This window comes from Macrobrachium nipponense, chromosome 18 (genome assembly GCF_015104395.2).
Source record: "Macrobrachium nipponense isolate FS-2020 chromosome 18, ASM1510439v2, whole genome shotgun sequence".
Lineage (NCBI taxonomy): Eukaryota > Metazoa > Arthropoda > Malacostraca > Decapoda > Palaemonidae > Macrobrachium > Macrobrachium nipponense.
In genome coordinates, this window is record NC_087211.1 from 39283011 (window position 1) to 39309469 (window position 26459).

General features: G+C 40.3%; 2 protein-coding genes across 2 annotated transcripts in view; one reads left to right on the plus strand and one right to left on the minus strand.

The window, feature by feature from the left end:
• The window catches only part of LOC135196989 (YY1-associated factor 2-like), a 79509-nt gene extending 72667 nt beyond the window's left edge, over nt 1-6842 (plus strand). Inside the window, exon 4 of the mRNA XM_064223871.1 lies at nt 3003-6842. Coding sequence (XP_064079941.1) covers nt 3003-3243 — 241 coding nt within the window. The 3' untranslated portion in view covers nt 3244-6842. The remainder of the gene's footprint in view (nt 1-3002) is intronic.
• Nucleotides 6843-7542: 700 nt separating this feature from the next.
• Nucleotides 7543-26459, minus strand: part of LOC135196991 (endoribonuclease LACTB2-like) — a 209262-nt gene continuing 190345 nt past the window's right edge. The window contains exon 6 of the mRNA XM_064223873.1: nt 7543-8289. Within this exon, the coding sequence (XP_064079943.1) occupies nt 8158-8289 (132 nt within the window). The 3' untranslated portion in view covers nt 7543-8157. The remainder of the gene's footprint in view (nt 8290-26459) is intronic.

Below are 26459 nucleotides of genomic sequence, written 5' to 3' on the forward strand. Positions count from 1 at the left end.
ACAGTTAAACAAGATTGTTTTACAGATTTCTTTTGAGATTACAACGGCATTTGCTGTTCCGTATTCCATAAAGAAGACTATTTCATACTTTTGATAGATTTGAGAGATGTATATTCCCAAGTACCTGCACATCAGAACTCTTAGAATTATCTCTACTTTGTCTGCAGTGGAGCTGTCGACCAATATGAAGGTATCTTTTGTGAATTGACACTGGGAGACTAACTTAGTTGTTGAGGTCAGTTTATAGGGACAGAATGGTCCTTACTTCCTCAAGTGGTGGATAGGTAGTTTGAGTTTAGGGGTTCATTTTTGCTGGACCCTTTTTCATCCAGCTTAAGAGAAAGTTTCCTATATTCTTTTCTCCGATTCCATTCCCTGGTATAGTGGTGGAAGTCTCATTCTAATATAACTGGACAGTTTGCAAGTTAATGCCTGGTGATTTGACCTGTTTGTTGGGTGATTAACAGTTTTGATTAGTGGGTTTCAAGATGACCCTGGCTACTCCATGTTTGCCTCAAGTTGAATGGCATTCAGATCTGGTGACACTAATGTCTAGGGCTCTAGCTCTAGCTCTGGGCAGTGTCTGTCACCTTGGTTTAAATAAGCTTCTGTCAGTTTCCTCCTTAAGGCTTTTACACAGCCATAAGCCAGGTGTGAGACTGAAGAGCTTAGATTTCCATGCTTTGGTAGATGAAACTTGGACTTGCTTGCTTTATTCTCTTAAACAGCTCATGGATCTGCTGCAGCCAAACTCGGGTGCCTTAAAAATCCTTGAGAGAATTTGACTGAAAGCTTGCTGTCATGATTGTCCTTTATTTTAGTCTCATCAAAGTGTGTTGAGGGTGTTTTATGGTATTTTGTCCTTGGAGAGGTTGGGCCTTTCTTGTATGGCCCTGAGTGTGGAAAAATCTCAGAACTTGTTAGTTCGTGACAGGAGGTTAAGTCTTTGTTGGTGGTTATCCAGATGAGATGTTTCTTATGACCAATGCTGTTAGTCCAGAGTGATGGTGACTTGGTATTGGTGAGAATTAGCAGTCTGCTGACTTTTAATTCCTTTACATTGAGGGCCATCCTGCTCTTTCATACCAGAGAGAGTAGAAAATTGGAGGAGGAGGAGTCTAATCCTCTGCTCTCATGTATGCAATGAGGAGCATTACAATTCTATATAGCATTCAACTCCAATCAGTTGTCAGAGATGACCTCCAACCTAATGAGTAAGTTTGCTAAATAGAGGTGATGGTTTGCATTTCCTTAGGGACAAGTAACAAATGGAAGATGAGCGAGGTGGTATTTCCATACTCGTCCCTATAATTAGTCAATGACTTGTTACCAAGTTCCAGCTCACACTAAGAGGATACTTCTGTATAAAAGACTGGTATGCATACTTCAGAAAAATACAAATTACTGTAGAACTTCATGCTGTCTTGAGTGTTTAGTGGAGGAAATCACCTGTTCAGTTACTCGCACTACTAGTGTTCAATTGCTGCCTCAAAGAAGTAGCTGTGCAGTTCAGGTAGAAGATTTTTGCCCTAGTTACTACTAAATACAACTTTCCTGATAGTAGTTTGACTACATTGTCCGGGAATGGGTATGGTTGTGAATGTGAATGGCCTTGATGTCTAAGGAAGACAGGATAATGGAGGGATCCTCCATGATTACATCCTGCAGTCTGATTGAGCACTTTAACCAGAAGCTTCCTGCTTCTTGATTAACACATTAGCCAGATATATACATAGTCATATGTTGTGCATTCGTGTTTCTGGATTTGTGAAATTTTCATTGGAACCTAACTAATTTGCATCTGCAATTTTTTTCACAGATCTGCAAAATTTGTGTTCTCTTTCTCTTGTCCTTAATTGTAGTTAGCATACACACACACTTTTACAACTTTTAATTTCTCTGTATGTCTTTACGTAATTTTTAATTGATTGAATACCTGAACCTCTACGTACAGTATGTACGTTTTCTTTATTTTATTGAATTGTATCTTCGGTGACATTTGAAGTGTACCTAGTTGACCCTCCTGACAATGACAAAGAAAACCTCAATCATTAGGTTTACTTGGTTTTACCTTGTTTTGAGTGCAAAAGAAAATGGGTGTCAATGAATTAGTATGGTGATAGCAGTAGTAAATGCGCTAGTTTGGCAAATAACCATTTTTATGTTAACCATTTACTCTTTTTATATCAACCATTTACTATTTCTTTTTGTACAAGATTCCTTGCTTTTCATCTGCGATTTAACCGGATCCAGCTAGGCACTAGAAAATTATCGTAGTGTTATGCCAGGAAATGATCCTATTGTTAAGACCTCAGGTTTGTAGCTATGAAAAATACAAATTGTCTTGGAAAATTTGTCATTTTTCTTTTGTATACTTTTTAGAGAATTATGTCATTAGTTAGGATGGACATTACGAGTGGTGCTGTTGTTGCATCTCTAGATGTACTATCACAGGGTGTATGCAGCCACTTTTTAAGCCAATTGCTCTACATCCCTTCCCACTGTCTTTCCTTGATCTTGCCATTCAAACTTTCTTAACCAGCACTTCATTGTATAACTTTGGGGTTTTCTTGTTTTGTGTCATCCAACGGCTTCTTTTTATTGTCTTGAGCACTGAATGGGTGAAAGTTCCTGTGCTTGGTGTTACAGCTTAGATTTCATGGTTTATTATACTTGTGTACTGCATCTTTATTCATGTATTGATTTCTTAAGATTCTTGCCATATGCCTCTTTTACATAATATATTTTTTCTTAAATGTTAACATGTAGTTCTTGGTTTCAGTGATATTATGTTGCACCACTGAGGCTTATTATTTGCTTTTTATTTTTGCATGTTTTGAATTGCATGTGTTACAATAGCACTAGAAAAAGAAATTACAGAGTATTATATTGCTTGTTTTATTACAGACAATATTTTCATGTGGTACATTCTGTGATTAAAACAGAATGTGTGAAGTGAAAGATAATGGAAAGTCATTGCTTTGGAAACTTTAATTTTCCAGACCTCGTTTGAAGAATATCGATAGAAGTACAGCTCAACATAATGCCGTCACTGTCAACAATGTTACCGTAATCATCACAGAGTACCAGCCAAAGCAGCGTAAAACATCATCTGGAAATAGCTCGGCAACTACAAATGGAGATACGTCTCAGATTATGTCGTCTTCAGAAGCTGGCTCCATCTCTGATGCTTCAACAGATACCCGAAATGGCGATATAACCACCGAATCCCGAAGTTCGTAGGTCTTTGAGATGGTTTTCCCCACTTTGAATCACAAAGGGGATATTTGTAGGGCATTGTCTTAAATGACAAGTGGATGCTTGTATTAAGAATGCCATAAAGAAAGCAAGTACGTACGTCAGCAGTAATGCGCAAAAAAGTGAAAATGCAGCGGGCTGTGAATTATAGGATGGAAAGTGAAAAAGTTTTATAAACACTTTGATAGTGCATAATGATGGAAGCAGTTAGACGTTGGACTCTTGGTAAATTAAACTTTCTCTACATGGCAGTGAAAGAGAGAGTGAGCGTGAGTGAGAGACTCTGATTCTAATGAAAACTGGTTCAGTTACCCAGCATTAGTTTGTAAGATTGGTTAGCCTCAAAGGTAAACTTATATTTTTTCCTCAAAATAGCTGCCATGACTTTATTATGGAGACTTTCAAAGTTATTAAGGTAGAAGAGGATTTTTAGCTTTTTAAATCTACCAAAAGCATGTTGCACATACTGCAAGGCACAAGATTACTGGAAGTCCCTTGAAGAAAGTTCTTAAATATAAATCTTATATTCAGATTTTAACATTTTTTATCATTCACCGAGTAACTGTTGCAATGCAGTTCTTTAATCTTTTGACTTTTGAAATTACAAGCCAGTATAGGAAAATGTTGAGTGCATGGTGCATCACATATATATTACAGTATTTAACATACATCTCATATTTTCAGACGGATCGTTATTACAATGTACAAATCCATCATGTTGCCTTGTTAGGGTTTTCTGAAATTCACAGTTTCTGAAGTACCCCGTTTTGTTTATGGTTTTAGTTATACAGTATAATTCTTGCCTGTATATTTTATTTTTTGAAGAGTAGTGAGTTCCATCACCTCTGTGCGAGACTTCGTGTATTGAAGACATTGCCATGAGACGTTTCTGTACATTAGTTTGACTTTGGACAAAGTCCTTAGGTGTACATTTATATCAAGACTGCCCCGTAGTTAGTGTATGCGTGTGTCAGTGTGACAGTTAATGATAGGGAAATGAAAGGTTTGATACATTTTTGCTAATTAATTATGTACAGTATATAACATTTGGATAATAGATTGAAGACTACATCTATAGAAATAGTGCTTTTCTTTTCTTTTTTTTTTTCTTAGTGAAATAACCATGAGGTTTCTGTAAAATAGTGAAAAGAGGCAATTTGTATCCTGCCCAAGAAATTTTCTAGCTGATGTAAACTTTTCCTGTTAGTTTAATCACAGGCATGCAACTTTATGGAGGTATGATGATGAAAATGGTGATGCAGTACTGTTATGAACTCAGAAAGTGAAGTTTTATAGTATTCTGTCACTATTGTTAAAGATCTAAGAGACTGTGACTGGAAATGCCAATAAATTTGTTTAATGGAACAATCGTTGATTTTATACTGTAAGTATACTGTAGTTATCAAGTCAGCACTGTTGAAATAGCCTAGACAATGTTATAGTTGTTAATTTTTAAAGCAGGAAACTGCTCACAGTACTGGATGATTGTTACCAAAACAGTACAGTACATGACCAAATTATGTCAAAGTTTGAGCAAGTTTAATTTGTAATTTATAGTCTGGTCACTCCCTAATTATGGATTTAGTGTATAAAAAGTAACCAGATGAAATTGAAAACTTCAAAATCATCTACTATTCATCAGTATTCAACCTTTCATTTACTGATGTACACACAGCTGTCTTCATTCAACTCACCTTTAAATTTAGTCAGTTTAGCAAAAAATGAAAAAAAAATAGTATTCCAAGCAGGAACAATTACAGCACAAGTGCCTCTGAATACTGGTATCTTCAATTGCATCTTCCTTTCTTGTACATTGCCAAAAACATACCGGTAGAAATTACACTTATAACCCCAACATAAAATGCTATGCCATTACTTAATTAGGGACACATATTACACAGTGATTTTAAAAAGGATTTTCTTGGACAACATGGTTTGATTGTGAGCAATCTCCTTTATTTATTTTCTGTGTGTGTAGTTAAAATTAATTTAAGAAAGCACTGCCAAAGAAAACATAATCAATACCTGTATTAGCTCCAGGAGGGAATTAAGGTTGGAGGAATTGTGAGAAACATGACAAAAGTAAAATGACTACAAGTCTGGTAACATCTATCCCAGAGCCACTTTGTTAAATAAGCAGTGAAATAATCAACAAATGTCTTTATATTTGGGATAGATTAGACCTTCCAAACCCTAGTAAAGACTTGCCACTCGAAGGTAAACCATGTTTAGTCATCAAGGCGAGTTTGCTAGTGAAGGATGTAGCTCATTGTACCTTGAATATTATTTGCAGTGGTTGCTGTTTAGTGGGGATTGAACAAAAAATATGTGGTTTTGTCATTCTTGTTGTCTGAGCATAACAGGCTAAATTTTAGGTGCTTGGTACTTGATACTGGTACTGGTCAGGATTGGTGTGTTATTTTTAATCAGTCTTTTTTAAAGGAAGCAAATCCTTGTAAAAATATTATGGTAAACTAAATGCTTCAATTTTAAAATTTAGGTAATGTTATATGCCTGACAACCAGTATCCCCAGGGAAGTTGTATATTTTTCTTATCTTTTGATCTATACTGTACTTGGTTTTCAGTGCTAGAGTTTTTTTATGCCTTGACCGTGTGGAGAGCAAATTAAGATTTTTATTTATTAATTTTTACTGTTAAGTTTAAAATTTACTTATGCTTTCTTTTTGTACAAATAATTATTCTGTAAAAAATGTAAAACCTCCACTGATTTGACATGTAATACTGCCTTTGTCAGAATGCAGTATTAAAACTTGTTTTAAGCAAGTAATTGCCATGCACAGCTGTTTTACAAGAGCCTCGTAGTAATGTAAGCCTTTGGTAATCCAGTGAGATCACTCAAGACATAAAGTATTAAGATTGTGTAGTTTAGTATTAGGTTACTGTAACTGGGTGTGAAATTCATTATCCTGAAATGTTTGGAAGTTCATAGAATCAAAAAGCATTGAAAGTATCCCCTGACTGTAGGGAGATTTTTTTTAATCTTGCAATTATAATTTTAATGGATATCATGCAGCTTGTTCATCAGGTAAATACTGGAATGGCAAAAAGTACAAGATGGTTTTTACCCCCATTTTACTGTACAGATGTAGTTCCCATATAGTATAGTTGTTGCAAGACTTTGTAAAGCCAGATAGAAATATTTGGTGTGTGTTCTTGAATGGTTTGGTTATTCCAAAAGAAAACTTCTGTACAATGGAAGGACCTGTACAACTATGTTTATATAGGTGATGTAGACAGTACAAGTTATGGAATATATTGTTAAATTTTGAAAGCATTTTGTAACAATAGTTTGAGGATGAAATTGTTTATGCAAAGTCAAATATACATTATAAATTTGTAATTGTAGATATTCTTTAAGAAGATTATAATAATATTTTAAAATCTGATATTCTTTATCAAGGATTCTTGTACAGACCCTGGAATTATGAGGTGCAGGTGATTCAATACAATTTTCTTGCCTGATACATGATCGGTGTTACCTGTGACCAATAACAAAGAGTATGCTAAGCACTTCAGTGGACATGATTGAAAGCTTATGTTGAAACAATACTTTACATTGAAATTTGTGTTTTATTAACTTGTTTTTACTGTAAGGTAATTTTAATTAATAACAAGTGTGGCCATCACATTTGTATGTAGCTCTTGTCAGTATTACAATCTAGTCAAAAAATGCATAGAGTAAAGATGGTATTGGTTGTTCCATATAAACCAGGAACTTCTGTTTATTTGATACCATATGCATAAGACTCAGGGGTCTGGAAAAATTAATCCATATTATTACCATATGGTCTGTTGGCATTCAGTATTTGAGCAAGACGTCAAAGTTTTGTCAAACTCATGAGTATTGTAAGATCCTCGGGATGTCTTAATGTTCTATACTGTATTGCTGGACATTTACTTCAAGTAATTTAAATTGGTTAATTTTCTAATGAATTACTTGCTTTGCAATGCTGCGTAGCAATCTGACATCACCACTAACATTTACAATATACTAAATATATTCTCAGAGATAAGGTCGCCACTTCAGTAGTCCATGCACAATTGATTTTTATTTTGATGTCCATTCCTCATGGCGCACTCATTGTGTAATGTAATATAGACTTTATTATAAACACAGTGCAGGCCTTATTATAAAATTCATGCTAAACAGTTGCACAAAATACAGGAGATTAATGCAAACTATATGTGAGAAAAGACTGAATATGTAAAGGAAAAGAAAGAAAAAATACAATCTGCTAGGACAGAAGAGGATAGCAATACAGTTGCCCATGAAAATATTTATTACCATTTAAGTATTATACACTAATGGGTACAAATGTTTTGTACATATTCCCTTTAACATGAAATAAAATTCCTGATGGCTTGTGAGAAAATACAAAAACACTGCTTTTCTTCAGCTTATTGAGCATCAAGGGTACAACTGCTTAGCTTACTTTGCAGGTCATTAAGAAAAGCATTGCTTTGTAGATAGACCCTTTTGTGCTCTGGTGTTTTCACCTACCTTATATATGTATATATATATTTTTTTTGCTTTTTGCTTTATATTTTTCCTGTGAAAACACCTTTTGATCATTTCTAGACTTCAAAAATTACTCTAGCTTCCATGTACCACAAAGCAATTGTGTTCTGATAATAGTAATATAAGGAAGCTTATTGAAAATTAATACATTAAGTATACCAGCTCAGTCTAGTATCTTTTGAGTAGTTTAGAAAATACCTTCACATAAATATACTTACCTGCCTCGTATTTACCATACAATGTACAAGTCGACCTCTTAATAAAATTAATTTATACTATTCAAATATGCACACACCTCAACTACAAGCCATAGGGATCCTTGTCAAATTCAACAAGTATTCTCATTTTATCAAATCCTTCAGAGCTGGTCTTTCCTTGCCTTGAGACACCATGAATTATTTTCTTTATGGATGATGCCATCTTTCCAGAGCTTCTCTAGGTGGTGACCGACATTGACTTCAGCCACTGGATGAAGGCTCTCTGGCGTTTCCTGTAACAATCAAGTGCTCAGAAATAAAAGAGTTGTTCATACTCGAACAAACCTTTGGTCTTAACAATAGGATAATTTTTAGCGGCTAGCTGGATCCATTTGTCATTTTAGTAAGAGGTTGATATGAGTTTTTCTTAGCTAAGGCCCTTACTAGGGAAAACCGAGTATACAGAACACTGTGAATAAAGTCAATAACTAAGAGAAATGGCAGAAAAACTAAAAGACATCTTATGATATGTGATTCATGTAAGATTGCTCAATTAATATACATTTACACCAAGGCTGAACTTATCAGGTCATAGTGGAAATAAAATTAAGATATATTTAAAGAACTGAGATCATCACACACCCATAACTCGAATAAAAATTCTTAAGCTTTGAAAAGAGTGAACTGACAAGTCCATATAGCCTGTACTTTAATTTGATAAATTCTCACAAATTGGGAGCTAACCCACAAACATCACAATTTTCAAAAGTAAATTGTAATCTTAATTATGCACACCTTAGGTCCTTTACATTATGAATTCCCTTCAGTGAAGCTGGAAACAGCCGACACTTTAATAGCAGGGTAGTTCGGTAGTAGAACTACTGCCCGAGTGGGACAGCCCCTACCGCCCAGGTATACGCATACCACTTTGCTTTTGGTCCAGGAATGGTAGAATGAGGAGTGGCATGAGGTGGGCCTAATGTGTAAAGTGCCTGAGGTTTGAATACTTAGGAAAAATACAATTTACTTTTAAAAAATGTGATTTGTTCCTACAAGGTATACAAACCATGTCCTTTACATAAAGAAAACTTATAATTGGAGGGAGGATTCTGATATAAGTAATCTGAGCTGACCAGAGCTTACTCACCTTAGTTCAAACCCTAGTTGTAAGAACTAGGGAATGAATCGCGCCTCTGATGAATTGATTGGAGTACATGAACTACAAGATCATTCATCAGACATCTGGGCTTCCTCCTATGGAGGGCAAGACCTTTTCATTAGAGAAAACAAGCTTGGAGAAATCCTACAGGCAATACAGTAGACAACATGCAAGTATGTAGTGGGTTTATCTTACTGTGGGACCCGCTTTGCTCCCCTTGCAAAAGTAAAGCAGAGGCTTCTGTTGTCTATGACAAAAGAATGGATAGTCCATCATAGCCAGTTCAGTATGTGATGGCCATTCTGCTCTCTGCCCGAGAAAAGGAAGGGAGCCAGTCATCCACATTCATAGTACTCATTCGCAACCACACATCTAAGGTGAGATGCTTATCTGTCCTGTTAGAGGAGCCGGGTAAGCTTACAATTGTTGAGCAGCCACCACAGGTCCCAAGGAAAGTGTCCAAGGACGTGTGCAACATTCTGAAAGTAGGAGGAGGTAAAGGTGGTCTGCCTCGACCACACCCCTGCCTTCAGTATATTTGGTTTACCGACAGATTCTTCTGGAATGCGAGGAACAGGGCGATGCTCCTGACCTTTTCGGCCCTCGGTCTGGGGGCATTGATTTCATCCACTCCAGCAGTTGAGTACGCCCTTTGGATCGCCTCATGAAGCCAGAAGGAAATATGTAGTGCTCTTGGACGAGCCAGTGCTAGCGAAGTGTCGTCGACACTCGGGCCAGAGGTGTCGAGTCCTCCTCGGGTAGTGCTGTAGCAATCTAACAGGATACAGCTACATCTGTATAATTGTCTATGAAGTCCTTTAGAGAGAGGATTGTAAAGACTCGAACTTAGTGTTAAGGCCTGACGGGTTTTGAGTCTGCTACAAAGCCTGGGACGAAATCGAGCGTAACTGATCCCCATCCTCTAGATTGTTTCACATTGAAAGAAATCCCATGTAGTTTGCCTACTCTCTTCACCAATGCCAGGGCAAGCAGGAGGGCGGTCTTGAGTGTCAGATCCCTGTATGAAGTCTAGTAAAGATTTGTAAGTAGTGCGAGTCAGACTCCTTAGGATGAGAAGCACGTCTCATGCAGGAGGCCTGAGATCCCTGAGTGGGCAAAACCTTTTGAAACTTTGTAACAAAAGAGATATCTCCACATATGAAAAGATATCAACTCCTTTCAGCTGCAGAACTAAGCCAGGGGCAGCTCAACAGCCCTTTACTGCAGAAACAGAGAGGAGTTTCTCCGGGCAAAAGAAGACAAGGAAGTCTGTGACCTGCTGAAGAGTAGCTCCGACTGGAGAGATACCCCTTTGGTGGCACCAACCACTGAAGATGGTCCACTTCCTCTATTATACGGCTGCGGAAGACTTCCTGAGGTATCCGGATATCTCTATTGAAGCATGGCACGAAAAGTATTTTGCTTGCAGGGGACAGTGGATAACCTCCAAGCAAGAAGAGCCAGGGTCTGCACTGCCTGATGGTTGGGACAGGAGATTGTGCCACGAGCAGCTCTCTTGTTGCCCCAGAGAGAAGAGCTAGCAGTTCGGAATACCAAATGGCCAGCAGCCATTTGGGAGCTACAAAAATCATTCGAGATTCAGGGTCGTCAGCACTCTGCTGATCACCTAGTCCTAGTGAATCAAGACAGATAGGAGGGAAGGCGTAGCTGTCGAGGTGTCCCACAGGTGCTGGAAAGCGTCTTCTGCAGCCGCACATGGGTCCGGTACTACTGAACAGAACACCTGAAGTGTTGAATAAGTCTATTACTACTCAACCCCCCGGGTCAAACAACCTCTCGGCTACATCCTGATGAAGAGAACACTCTTTCCCTATCACCTGAGTTTGTCTGCCACTACATTCCTCCTGCCAGGGGAGTATCTACCTGACAAAACCACCGAGTGAGCCACCACCCACTCGTGTACCTGCATTGCCAACTGATGGAGCTGAGGAGAAATTAGGCTCCCCTGCTTGTTAACATATGCCACTGCTGTGTTGTTGCTCATCAGCATCACGAAGTATCCCATCACTCTATCCTGAAATTCTTGAAGGGCCATGAAGGCCGTTGTGAGTTCCAGGATGTTGATGTGGAGCTTTTGTTGTGTTGGTCCACTCCCCCAGGTCACCAACTCCTTGAGATGTGTGCCCCATCCCTCGGTCGATGCACCCGAATACAGAAGCATGCCGGGAAGGGGAGTATGCAAGGGTACTCTTATCAAGAGGTTCTTGTTGTCCAGCCACCAATCCAAGTCCCTCCTCCGTTAGAGGAATGAGGAAGGATTAAGGATCTTGAGACTGAGACAAGTATTCCCTTATTTTCCATTGAAGAGAACGTAGGTGGAGACTTCTGTGACAGACCAGCTTCTCTAAGGATGCCAGGTGACCGACGACTTGCCATTGTTGTGCTGGTTGTTCCTGTTGAGATAGGAACAGCTGCGCTAGTTCCTTGAACTTGCTGATGGGAGAGTCTGAGGGGAAGACTTCCAGCTACTGTATTGATCAGTTGCCCAGGTACTTTATCCTCTGCTTGGGTATGAAATCCAACTTCTCTTGTGTTTATCACAATCCCAAGGGTGCAGTAAAACTCGAGAGGTCGATCCCTCTCCTGAAGCAACTGCGAGCTCCCCTAACCAATTGATGAGGTACCTTAATAGACTTATCCCCTGCGAATGAGCCCAAGCCGAGGTGAGGGTGAACACTCGTGAACACCTGAGGAGCGGTTGAGTCTGAAACAAAGTGCCTTGAACTGAAATAACATCCCTTCTGAGGATAAAGGGAAGGTACTTCCAAGAGGATTGATGGATGGGTATTTGGAAATGCATATGCATCCTTCAGATCCACCGTCAGCATGAAGTCATTCACCTAGTCAGAATGCGCTGTCTCCATAGTGAACAGAGTCTGTTGAACAAATCAGTTTCGGGGAGAGAGATCTATGACAGGTCTCCAACCCACTGAAGCTTTTTACTCTACGAGAAAGAAGCGGCTGTAAAATCCTGGGGACTGGTCTGAGATGACTTCTATCATGCCCTTGGTCGACATGGCTTGCACTTCTTCCTTGTGTGCCATTTCCTTCAACAACCCGGGTACATAACCTGGAGATGGACTGGGAGATCGGTGAGGGGAGGCCAAGACTTGAAGGGGAGTAGATATCCCTCCTGAAGAATATCCACTACCCAGGTCTTGGCTCTGTATTGCTGCCAAGTTGCCCAATGGCACGACAGGCACCCCCAACTGATGGCAGCAGCTGGAGGGGAATGCCACCCTTAGCATTGCCCTTTCTTCTGCTTTTTGCTACCCTTACCTATGTGATTATCCTTTCCTCGATTGCCTTGTTTTCTCACCTTCTGTTATTATCAACATATAATACCAAAGACAATTTCAGAATCAACCTCAGTCAACTTAAAAAAATAAAGAAAATTTTCAGAAGTCATCACATACTAATACTATTTACATATCAGTATTTGAGCACATGCACTCTATCAAGAGTTTATGACCCAGCATGGACGAGTTAACATATCTTCCAACATAACTGATTCGGGTGCGAGCAGAACTTGTCACAAAACGGCAGCAACTTTTCACAAATGCTACACAAGTCAATTCATGTAAAGGACAGAAACTCGAGGGAACTTGCAGCCTAGTCAACACTTTAAGGAGATGATTAAACTTGCAACAATATTCCCATTAACTGAAAAATTCAATTTTTATACAAAAAATAGAAATACAGTCATCACAACAAAGGAATCACAGGATTGCTTCATAGTTTGAAGTTGTAATGATTTATGGGTATAAATACATTATAGTATGTAAACCACTGTCTAAGCTGCAAATTTTGATAGATCTAATACGTAACCAACGGGATAACTGAAAATAAAAAAGTAGATCTATCATCTATGAACCTTTAGACATCCATGTACCTATACAGTTAGGTTTGAACTCTGATATTGGCCTCTGCCAAATATAACAAATTTTCTAAGACAATTTGTATTTTTCATAGCTACAAACCTGAGGTCTTAACAATAGGATAATTTCTAGTGCCTAGCTGGATCCGGTTACAAAACACGAAAGCAAGGAATCTTGTGATATCTGGCAACGCATGCGTAGATCGGGTGAAGAGTGGTCAAAGACTACTCACCTACACCATCGCGTCACTCTTTCCCAACTCAGGATGTCTTAACACAGCGGGATGGCTAGAGGTGGGCAGTATAATGCCAAGACCTCAGGTTTGTAGCTATGAAAAATACAAATTGTCTTAGAAAATTTGTCATTTGTTCATACGCAAATAAACCTTCGGTCTTAACAATAGGATAGACTCATACTTGGAGGGAGGTACAAGACTTCCTAGACCGGCTGGGGGCCTACCCACCAGTCCAAGCTTCCAGAAGAAATGATTTCTGGAGATTATTATTATTATTAAAGGAAGGAGCTTTACCAGCCCAATGAGTCAAACTTGACTCTCACAGGGCTGGCCTGAAAAAAATCGGGATATAAAGAATTATAAAATTTATCGAATTTAATTGATAAAAAAAATTATATATACATATACATATATATTTATATATACACATATATACATATATGTACATATATATATTTATCTTCAAATATACTAAATCTAAGTGAGAAAATGAATGAATAAATAAATATATATATGAACCCTAAGCGATAAAAAGAATGAACTATATAGTATATATTAAATCTACGTCATTTAAAAAGAATCAGTAATAAAATAAAAATCTTAGGTAAAAACTTAAATTCTATCAATTAAACGTGTATTCCTTATAAAAGTTAAAATTCTAAAATCAGAAAAACTACCTGATTCAGTTAAAATGTCAGAAAACATTTTCCGACCAAAACATATCTCACTCTCTCGCTTAAAAACCCGACAAACCAAAAATATATGTTTAATAGATAAAAAAAAGTATCCCACACGGCACATGGGAACAGTGCCGTGAGATGTACACATTAAAAATCCATTGGTCAATCTCGTATGGCCAATTCTTAATCGAGTCAATATTACCTCAGTTTTTTTGTCGTATTGATTAGATGATTCCCATGGAGAAACAGTTGACTTTACTTGTCTTAATTTATTATTTTGAGATACGTTGACTTTACTTGTCTTAATTTATTATTTTGAGATACGTTGCTCCACAATCTTTGCCACTTTTCCATTGTAAATATTTTTAATAATGTTATGTAATCTCTAACAGGGAGATTAATATCCCGTTGAGGCAGGTTGATGGCTGTTTTAGCAGCAGTATCCGCTCTTTCATTTCCAGCAACTCCTACATGAGCCGGGACCCAACATAATTCGATATCTACCCCTTCAAGATAAAAATGGTTTAAAACTTTTTTAATCTTTAATATCAACAGGTTCTTATGTGAATAGCTTTTGAGGGCTTCTATGGCACTTCGTGAATCCGAGTAGACGATAAATCTTAAATTTAGTCTTTCTTTATGTGCTTTAACCATGTTGATGGCTAGTAAAATGGCAAATAGCTCGGAGGTGAATACTGACGACTCGTTTGGCAATGATAACTGGCTCGTTTTGTTCAAAGAAACTGCAGCGCTTCCTACACCCACTGAAGATTTGGAGCCATCAGTGTATATGGCGTAGTGAGGACCTTTCCTTTGAATATGCTCTATGGCAATTTGTTGATGGTGACTCAGGGTATAGCTAAATTTCTTTGATAAATGAAAAAGGTGAGAGCATATTCTTGTTTTTTTCATGATCCAAGGTGGGGGGAAAAAAAGAGATGGTTGAATGATGTTCAATTTGATATTTGTTGACTGCAACAGTCTATTTGCTCTAATTGGGAATGGTGGCTCATGATTATTTATAAAAATATCACTCTGAAAAAAAGAGCTTTTTTGTAGGAGAGCTTGTAGACAGAATATTCAATGCACTCCACATTGTTACAAAATCCCGATGCAACAACAAAGGGGGTTCTCCAATTTCACATAAAACCAGGAGATTTGGGGATGATCTAAACGCTCCACTACAAATTCTCAGGCCTCGAGTATGTATTGGATCTAAAGACTTCAAAGTTGCTTCAGATCCTGATCCATATATTGGGCTTCCATAATCTATTCTTGATAAGACTAATGCCTTATATATCATCAGTAAAGTTGATCTCCTTGCACCCCACATTGTGTGAGATAATTTCATCATTAAGTTAAGAGCACTATTACATTTAGATTTGATGTAAGATACATGTGCCTTCCAATTCAAATGAGTATCAAAAACTAGTCCCAAAAATTTTACCTTATCCTGGAAATGGATTTGTACATTACCCAAAGTAAGATTTATATCTTGATTCTGTTTCCATCTACTATTCCTATAAAACATTATTGCTTGAGTTTTTTCTGCCGAAAGTCTGAAACCAACAGACGCAGTCCAAGCTTGTATTTTTCGAGTGGCATTATTTAGAATTCTTTGCAAATGACGAAGATTGTTGGATGAGTAGTAAATTGCAAAGTCGTCCACATAAAGACTACTTTGCACTCCCTGTGGCATTTGATCAACTATATCGTTAATTGCCAACGCAAAAAGTGTTCTACTTAAAACACTGCCTTGGGGTACACCACAGTCAAGCTTAAAAGATTCAGAGTAAATATTGTCAATACGAGTGAAATGTTCTTCCATCTATAAAATTTCTGATAAAAATAGGAAGATGTCCTCGGAAACCGTTATGATGCAAGGACTTTAGTATCGAGTACCTCCATGTTGTATCATATGCCTTCTGAATGTCAAAAAATAGGGCTATTGTGATCTATTTTTGTTCAAAACCTCTACGTACATAATTTTCTGTGTGAAAGAAAGTCCAAATGGATCGCTCCGATTGTGAGCCAAATTGAGAATTTGATGAAACATTATTACAACGAATACACCAATTCAATCTATAATTAACCATTTTCTCCAGTAATTTACAAACACAACTGGTTAGTGAAATTGGTCTGTAATTATCTGGATTACTAGGATCTTTTCCTGCCTTAGCTATTGGTACAGTAGTACCTCGAGATACGAAATTAATCCGTTCCGAGGCGCCCTTCGTATCATGAGTTTTTCGTATCTTGGACCACATTTCACATGTAAAATGGCTAATCCGTTCCAAGCCCTCCAAAAACACCCCAGTAAATTTCATAATAAAGCTAAATTGACCTATAAACAATGAAATTCTACAACAATTTGGACCATTCAATACCTAAATTAATAACAAAATGCAAAATAACCTGTAAATAAAGTGTATTAGTGTACATGGTATACAAGAAATACTGTAAGTAAAATGTGGAAGCTTACCTTTTGAGTGAGGCTATCTCTGAAAGTGGTGACAGAGGAGGAGGACAAATGGCAGATACGTACACTCAACTTTACGAAACATAAAAAAATGTCAGAAAAACAAACTAAACTTTACAAAACACATTAACAAAACTGTAACACTTAACTTTACAAAAAACTTGAAATAAAATTTATTTTGTCTTTTTATTTCTACATTTCTTTTTACTTTTTTATACTTTACGTAATTTCAATTTCTTCACCACTAAATGGATGCCAGTCCGTTTACGGAATTTTTCGAACCACCCATGAGAAGCCTTGAACTCTGGGGTTGCCGTTGATGTCCCCTCTCCGCCGTCGTCTTCAGCTTGGGCAATCAAATCGCCGAAAATAGCACTGGCCTTCTGGCAGATTGCCGTCTCGGTTATCGTATTGCCATCGATTTCTTTGTCCTCAATCCATACAAGAAGCAGCCTTTCCATTTCATTATGCACATGGCTCCTCTTGTTGGACAAAATAGTCATGCCCTTGGAAGGTGTAGCTGCTTTGATGGCTTCCTTCTGCTTAAGGATGGTGCCTATCGTCGATGGATTTCAGCCGTATTCCTTAGCGATCACACTCAACCGCAAGCCAGCTTCATACTTTTTTATTATCTCCATTTTTGTCTCCATAGAAAGCATTCTCTTCTTTCTGTGAACTTCAGCTACTTTCTTGGGACCCATGACTATACTGTACGTAATTAAGTTATGTAGTACGTATACTAATTAGGTTCTCACACAACATGATAAAGTAGCACAACGAAATCACGAACGAATTTACGTTACTAAACGAAATCGTTGGACCGAACGAATGCTGTGTGTGTACGATAAAGATTCTGGTACGAAGTGGCCGGGTAGGCACGCCACCACGTACGTATAAGATGCATGATGGGAGGGATGCTGTCCAATAGGAGAGAAGGATCTCATGGCGGTGGCTAGCATCAGGAACCAATGGGAGAGCAGGAGGATGGTGGCGAGTCTACTAGAACTAAGATGGCGGCGCGAGTTTCAAAATTGTTATCGGGCGAATCTCGGACTTTCAGAAACCTTTCGTATCTTGAAAACTTTTCGTATGTAGAGCCGTTAAATTTTTCGCATTGGCTTTCATATCTCGAGTTTTTCGTAAGTTGAGCCTTTCGTATCTTGAGGTACCACTGTATTACTATTGCATGTTTCCATGCCTTTGGAAATACAGTGGTACCTCGAGATACGAAATTAATCCGTTCCGAGGTGGCCTTCGTATCATGAGCTTTTCGTATCTTGGACCGCATTTTACATGTAAAATGGCTAATCTGTTCCAAGGCCTCCAAAAACACCCCAGTAAATTTCATAATAAAGCTAAATTGACTTATAAACAATGAAATACTACAACAATTTGGACCATTCAATACCTAACTTAATACGTACTGCTAATATACCTGTAAATAAAGTGTATTGATGTACATGGTATACAAGAAATACTGTACGTACATACGTACGTATGTAGTAAAATGTGGAAGCTTACCTTTCGAGTGAGGCTATCTCCGAAAGTGGCGACAGAGGAGGACAGACGGCAGATACGTACGTACACTTAACTTTACGAAACACATAAAAAATGTGAGGAAAACATAAACTAAACTTTACAAAACACTAACAAAACTGTAACACTTAACTTTACAAAAAAACTTAAAATTAAAAATGTTTCTTTTGTCTCTTTGATTTTTACATTTTTTTTTTTACTTTCTTATACTTTATACTTTTTTTTTATATACAAAATTTCAACTTCTTCACCACTTTCAACTTTCTGTTTTTTAGTATCACTTGGTTCTTCCTTTTTGCTTACTACTCCTACTAAAGGCCTCTTTAAAAAATCTATCCAAGGAAGATTGCTTCTGCCTACTTTTGACAATGTTCCTGAAACGACTCAGGCACACATCATCGAACTGTACAAGCATACGACCTGTGTAAGCCTTTTCGGGGTGTCTCTTTTCTACGAATGATTGCACCTTATGAAAAGCAGCTAGAGCATCCTTAATTTCTGCCGTTGTCATAGAGTCGTCCTCCTCCTCCTCGCTGCTGCTAGAGAACTCCTCTTGAACGATGTTATGTTGCATGGCCTCCAACTCCTTCAGGTCATCCGTCGTAAGCTCCTCTTGGTGCTCCTCGAGAAGGTCATTGATGTCCTCGTCGACGACCAGCCCCATGGACTTGCCGAGTGCAACGATCTCGTCAAGATCTGGTTGCGAAACAGTTTCAGGATCGTCAACTGTTTCTGAATCTGCGGCACCAGCTTAGCCCACATCGAATCCCTTGAAGTCTCGGGCGGATACGGCATCAGGCCAGAGTTTCCTCCACGAGGAATTGAAAGTTCGCCTCGAAACCTCCTGCCAAGTTTGGTCGATGAGTCAGATGCATATTACGATATCGAAATGCTCCTTCCAAAATTCACGTAAGGTGAGGTTTGTGGTATCGGTGATGTTGAAACATTTTTTGAAAAGATGTTTCGTATACAGCTTCTTGAAGTTCGATATCACTTGCTGGTCCATGGGCTGGAGGAGAGGGGTGGTGTTAGGCAGAAGATAAAGAACCTTGTTGAAGGAATAATCCGCTAGGCTATCTTCCTCGAGGCCAGGAGGGTGAGCAGGGGCATTGTCCAACACCAGCAGGCATTTCAGAGGGAGGCGCTTCTCTTCCAAGAATTTCTTCACGGTCGGGTCGAAACACAGATTTACCCACTCGGTGAACAAAAGCCTTGTTAGCCAGGCTTTCGCATTAGCCCTCCACATCACTGGAAGCTTCTCCTTAAGGATTTTGTGGGCCTTGAAGGCTCGAGGAGTCTCGGAATGATAGACAAGTAGGGGCTTCACCTTGCAATCCCCACTGGCATTGGAACAAAGTGCGAGTGTAAGCCTGTCTTTCATAGGCTTATGCCCGGGTAGCTTCTTCTCTTCCTGCGTGATGTATGTCTGACGAGGCATTTTTTTTCCAAAAATGGCCAGTCTCATCACAGTTGAAGACTTGCTGAGAACTGTAGCCTTCCTTGATCATCATCTCGTCTAACGTCTTTTTAAAGGCTTCGGCCGCTTTCGTGTCCGAGCTGGCCGCCTCCCCATGCCGCATCACCGAATGGATGCCAGTCTGTTTACAGAATTTCTCAAACCACCCATGCGAAGCCTTGAAGTCCGGGGTTGGCGTTGATGCCCCTTCTCCTCCGTCGTCTTCGGCCTGGGCAATCAAATCAATGAAAATAGCGCTGGCCTTGTGGCAGATTGCCGTCTCCGTTATCGTATCGCCAGCAATTTCTTTATCTTTTATCCAGACAAGGAGAAGCCTTTCCATTTTATCGTGCACGTGGGTCCTCTTGCTGGACAAAATAGTGACGCCCTTGGAAGGTGTAGCTGCTTTGATGACATCCTTATGCTTAAGGATGGTGCCTATTGTCGACGGATTTCGGCCGTATTCCTTGGCGATCACACTCAATCGCATACCAGCTTCATACTTTTTAATTATCTCCATCTTCGTCTCCAAAGAAAGCATCCTCTTCTTTCCGTGAATTTCAGCTTTCTTGGGACCATGACTACGTATATGCTGTATGTAATTATGCTATGTAGTACGTACATATACTTATGTAGTAAAGTTCTCATACAACACAATAAAGTATACTACAACGAAATCACAAGCCAATTTACGTTAATAAACGAAACCGTTAGAACGAACAAATACCACGTGCGTACGATACAGATGATGCCGTGCAGTGGCCGAAGAAGCATGCCGCTACGTAGATGCATCATGGGAGGGATGCTGACCAATAGGAGAGAAGGATCTCATGGCGGTGACTAGCGTCAGGAACCAATGGGAGAGTGGGAGGATGGTGGCGAGTCCACTCAGTTGGCGGCACGCGAGTTTCAAAATTGTTATCGGTGGTCCGGGCAAATCTCGGACTTAAAGCAACAACCTTTCGTATCTTGAACAATTTTTGTATGTAGAGCCATAAAATTTTTCGTATTTGCTTTTGTATCTCGAGTTTTTCGTAAGTTGAGCCTTTCATATCTCGAGGTACCACTGTAGACGTTTGGTCTAAAAATGATTATAGAAATCCAATAGATAGGCCTTGGCTAAAGGGGCTAGATTTCTTATCGTATCAAAATTTAAATGATCTTTTCCAGGGGCTGTTGAGCTACAATTTGATAATGCAAATTCCAACTCTTCTTCAGTGAATCTTTTATTGTAGTAATTATCTCCCACAGTATCAAAATTCAATGGTACTGCTACTTCTCTTCCTTTAATGGCTCGAAAGTGGTTATCTAAATTATCAATACTGCTTATGTTTTCAATATTACGGCCGATAATATTAGAGATTGTTTGAGTATCATGTATTAATGAGCCATTATGCATTAATGCGTGTCTTGCTGGTCTGCTGTAAGAACCGTTAATCTTCCTAAATTTCTGCCACACCTGCATAGAAGTATTATCTGATATGATTGACACATATTTTTGCCATGAAATTATCTTGCCTTTAATTACTTCCTTCCTAAATTTAGCAGAAATCTTATTAAAATATGGTTTCAATACACTAATTTCTATGGCTATGTCAACCAATTTGTTTATTGTATTCCCTAACATTAGGGGAAATGTACTCAAATGTTTGAATCTTTTATTTAGGTTTTCTAATTTTCTTCCAATTGCATGCTTTTCATTTATCAGTTGGGTTAATGTGTCTGACCACCATGGGACCGAATGTTTCAACTGTCGAGTGCCAGTCAGAAGCATCGATTTATCAGCCACTTGTGTGATAAAATTCACAAAGTCGTTGTTAGTTTTATCTTGATCCTGGGAATAATCAAAGGGAGGCACTTGCCTAGTGTAAAACTTGAACTTATCCCAGTCAGTTTTATTTGTATTATACCGTTGGATCAGAGAAGTTGGTGTATGTCCTAATATGGTAACTAAAATAGGAAAATGGTCACTGTTAAACAGGCCATCTAGGTCATTCCATTCAAACCTATCAACAATATTATTGGAACAGAGTGTTAAATCAATTGCTGAATAGGTGCCATGAGTTTTTGAGTAGTAAGTGCTACTCTCTGCCTCATTTAATATACAGAGGTTGTGATCATACATCATCTGTTCAACCTTTGAACCATTTGTGTCAACATCAACACAATTGGGATTGTGGGAGTTAGTCTTATAATAATAGGAAATTCTCTTGCCTTCTGGGGAATCCTTTAGGTAGATTTTGCAAATTATAGTTACAAGAGGGTTGATTGTACATATTATAAGTATTAAAGGAGTTATTATCTAAATGTAATCTAACTCCAGATAATTGAAATTCCGAAGTTCTAAAGGAAATAGCATCATAAGTTACTCTGTTATGAATATAGATTGCAGTTCCTAATGTATTAGCAGAAGGAACTGAATGAGATGCTAAATTGTAATTTCCTATTGATTGAACGGTATCATTTGTATGCTGTAAGCATATTGCAATAGGATTATAACATATTTTAATAGTCTTTGAATTTCCCCTTGATGTAAACGGGTTTTAAGACCATTAACATTCCATTGGATTACATATGAATTGTACATTAAGGTAGTGGAGATGGTATATCACTAGGTAGAGTATTGTTTCTGATTATTTTGCTGAGAATGGGTTTCTGTTTAACTGCATTAGCAGTATTTTTTAAATTAGGTTTTGCTCTTTAGCTATGGCTCCCTGTTGATTACTTTGATTTTGATTCATTTCCTGAATTTCATTTGGATTGTGATTAATTTTTTCTATAAATTTTTCAAGATGATGGGTGCCTGTTGCACGCTTCTTTATTAGATGGTCAACACACATACATCCAGCGTTGTGGCTTTCTAATTTACCATACTGGTTTTTATTTTTGTTTTTAGTAAAATTGTCTATTAGATTATTCATATTGTGTATACTTCTTATATTTCTGGGCTCAGCTCGTGTCGGCCTATGAAATATCCTTAAGATCATTATTTCTAGGTAAAATTAATCTAAAATTACCAGAGAAAAACAAAATTAAGAAAATGTCAGTAAAACTGACTCGCTCACTCTATAAAAGAAGTGTCGGTATGGGAATATAGGCGAGTGGGATCACTACCACGAGTCATTCACCATTTAGACCTTCCAACATAAAATCCCCACCAGAGAGAGCTGATACTAAAGGGTGATGAGGCCGCTACTACTACTACTACCGACGCCACGGACAGCAGCGCCCCTAGCGGACATCCTTAATCATTAGCTCACAGCGCTAGAGTGCATTTTTCCTCTTGTGTTGTTTTCCCGGATTTTTCTCAACCATTACGATGGAACGTGCTGCTATTGCTTCGGCTAAGTTAAGTGCCTCATAAGTAGTATTTTCTAGTATTTTAGTCTTCCAGGGACCTCATATTTTATTTCCTTTTTATTTATAGGTCATATACGGTCTCCCGGTTGTCTCGTGGCGGCCGTGTGCCGCCTCGTGTTAAGATTTCCCGGTCTCCCATACTGGGACATCTTATGCTTATGGGCTTTTTTTTTTATTTACGTTCATCGTTTTATTACATCGTTTTTATAGCTAGGACACAGCCCTTTTACCATTTTCTCTTAGTTTGGTATTTAGGGCTATACCGTGCTTCTGGCCCAGCATCCCAGCTCTTGCTCTTCATCGGCTACCGCTGGCTCTGAGTAGTCAACTGTTCTTCAGAACAGCTTGCCTCCTCCTGGGCTTCTTTCTCTTTTACTAAAAGTGTCTTTTCCTCCTTTACGATGTATTATCAGTGTTATTTAGGGTGTTAGGCTAGCCTAGGTGCTTGTGCCATGTGTTGGTACAGTCTGGTTCACGTGGCCCTCTGTGGTTGTGTTGCTATCGCGGCTTAGGCCACCTGCGTTCACGTGTCCCTTAGCACCTTACCCGTCCCCTTCCCTCCCTACCGGTTAGGTAGGGAGGGTGGGGTCTGGTGGATCTCCTTGGTTGCCATGACAACCACAGTAGCCTACCTCCCTCTCTCTCTGAGGAGGCCTGGAGCTCCATTCCCCAGCTGGGTTTTAGGGGCGACCACTTGTCTCGGGTACCGGGTTACCGAGCGGGTAGTAGTAGTGACGTGGGGGGGGGGGGTGTGTGTTTGGCCACCCCCCCCCCTCTCTCTCCTCCCGTGTTTACGCCGGGACCCCCCCCCCTCCTTATTGCCTCAGTCCCACCCTTCCCCTACCTTAACGGACGGAGCCTCCGCTGAAGCCGGGGGCCCCTTCGGTTATTGGTCCGTCTGGCTCCGCCAGTGGGCGGGGTGGACAATTACTAGTGGTCTGTTGCTTGCCTATTATATCCTGTTTTCCGCTACCGGAGGAGAGCTCGCTCCTTACCCGGGCACTCTTCTAGTAGACGGAAAATTTTATACTTCGTTATATACGGATATACCCTTAATATTACGGTGAATTTTAGTTTTATTTTATTTTATGTACTATCTCCGTCGTGGTTTCATGGCTCCTCACCACTCCTGGTTGGAATCTTTTCCCTGTCTCCGGCGTAGCCTTAGACCAACTCCAACCGCCTAGTTACCACACGTATTACGGCGGGGCTCTGGTTTAATCTAACTTACATGCTCCGGCATGCAGCGGAGTATTTGTTAGGCTGTAAGTGTGCACCTGATACTCATGTATCTCTCCACTTACAGGCTACCAACTGCCAGGTCCCAGCTTGCAACGCGACGTTGTACGACCCCTGCGCCCATGAAGAGTGTAGAACCCACGCCCCGTGTGCCACCACCCACAACGGACTGATCGTTTGGCACCCGGAGGCTTGCACCATCTGCTACGACCTCGTTAGTCAGCTTTTGGGTGGGGTAAGTCTACTCACAGACTTTTCTTGGTCTTATCACCTACTAACACTTAGTTTTAAGCTTCGTTAAACCCTATCTCCGCCGCTAGAAGCTTCATATCGCCTTCTCTTTCAGGCTGCCGCCGTGAAGGAAGTCGCCCTGGCAACCCTGAAGGCTTGGGTGGGCGGCTTCGGGAAGAACGCCGCCAAGGGCCAGCCTTATATACTTGATAAGAAGCTGGCCGTCCAGATCTTCCCCGGTGGCAAGTCGACCGGTTACGTGGATCCCATCTCGGCAGCCCCACTCATAGCCTCTATTCAGCAGGAGTGCAGCAGGCGTTTCGGGTCCGTCTCTACGCAGGAGCCGGTCCAAGACTGGGTGGCCAACCTGGACCTGAATATTGGAGCCTATGGCGGTAGGGGCAGAGGATTTGTTGGTTGAGGTAGGTGTGTCGGGCGCCCAAGGTCTTTCCTTGGGTGCTCCTGGATCTTCTTCCCCTGTCCCTTCTTCCTCTTCATTCCAAGGCTTCAACGGGATCTTGAGATCCCTGCTCGCTCTCCCGCTCTCTCTGTACCCCCGAAGGTGAAGGGACAGAGAGAACAGAAGACACTACATAAGACGACTTCTAAGAAGTCGTCGTCTTCTTCAGCTAGGAAGTCTACGACTTCCTACGCTGACGCGGTGAAAGCAAAGCCTAGCTCTTCCTATTCTAAGAGCTCTAGAAGCAAGGCTTCTAAGAAGAAGGCTCGCGCTCCGGCCGAGCCAACGCCTTCTCCGGCATCTACCGGATCTACTCCGGTAACTCCTGTTGGGGTGGCGGGACCGAGCTCCTTTGATCCCACCACCTTTTCAGCAGTTGTGATGCAACAAGTGGGAGAGATGGTTGGCTCTCTTGGCTCTAAGTTTGAACAGATGTTTGCACAGCTGTCAAACACCATTAACCAGTCTGGCCAGTCTATTCAAGATCTCTCTAACCGAGTTAGAGAGCACGACGACCGCTTTGCTGGTCTTAACCAGGCTCCTCAGCCAAGCTCCCCTGTAGCAGGTACTGGTATTTTACAGTTACCTCCTTACGAATCCCTACCAGCCTTCTCCATGGATAACCCATGGAGAGTGGCCGTTTATGCCCCCTTCAAGGACGGCATGATTTCTATCCCGGAGTGTGGAACTCGAAGGATTGAGGACTTTCGGAATGTTCTATCCTCCCGGACTGACTCATCCTTTGCATTGGGTATGCTAGGCCTGACCGTCGCTGCTCCACTAAAGGAGAGGATAAGATCCTCCCGAGAGACTGTGCTGTATAGTAGGGATCATACACAGCGGGAATGGGTTCACTGCCTGGAGGATTGGGAGTGTACCAACACCAAACTCCAAGCATTCAAGAGTCCATTCACTATCTTTGCTACGGAGGAGGAGGCTTCTCTTCCGTTCACTACAAAGGTAGTTGAAGCGACTCTTCAGGCAGTCCTCAAGGACGAGCCCATGCCACAGTTGAGGGAAGCGGAATCTACATCTCCGCTCTTCCCGGCCTTTGGAGAATTGTGGGAGAACTTACCTGCCACGTTCTCAGTAGGTAAGCTTAAGCCAGACTGCGCAATGGATCAGTTTGGCGAGAAGCTTCCAAGACTGCCTGATACCCTTATTCAGGCAGAGTTTGATGCCCGTACAAGATTTGGGAGGTCTCTTAACTCCCTTATCATTACGGAAATGGCTGCCCTGTCTTACGCCACAGAACCATTATTCAAGATTCTGGCTAAATCCCAGCTTCAGACAGTCCAAGCCGATGCTTTTGACTTCTTCCTAGCTAGAAGGAACTGCCGAAAGCAGTCTTTGCAGGAGGCAACTATCAGGCATGAGCCTAATAGATCTTAGCTTCCAGCATGTGGGGTGCGGACCTCTTCCCAGAGGCCTCTGTGAATGAGGTGCACCACTAGGCTGCTAATGCTTAACCAGAGCCTTAGAGCCGATGATGGGGCATCTCTTCCAAGAGGAAACAAGAGACCGCCCCTGCTGCTGGTAAGAAGCTTAAGAAGACAGGAAGAAGGTTCCAGCCTTACCAGAAGCAACAGCAGCAACAGCAATTTGTTCAGGCCGTCCCAGTTACACAACAGGGACAACCGTCAACCTCGAAGCAGACACAGCCCATTCTCCTGTTGTCTCCTCAAAGTCAACCTTCCACCTCTTATGCAGTCTCGCCGGCCTTCAATTC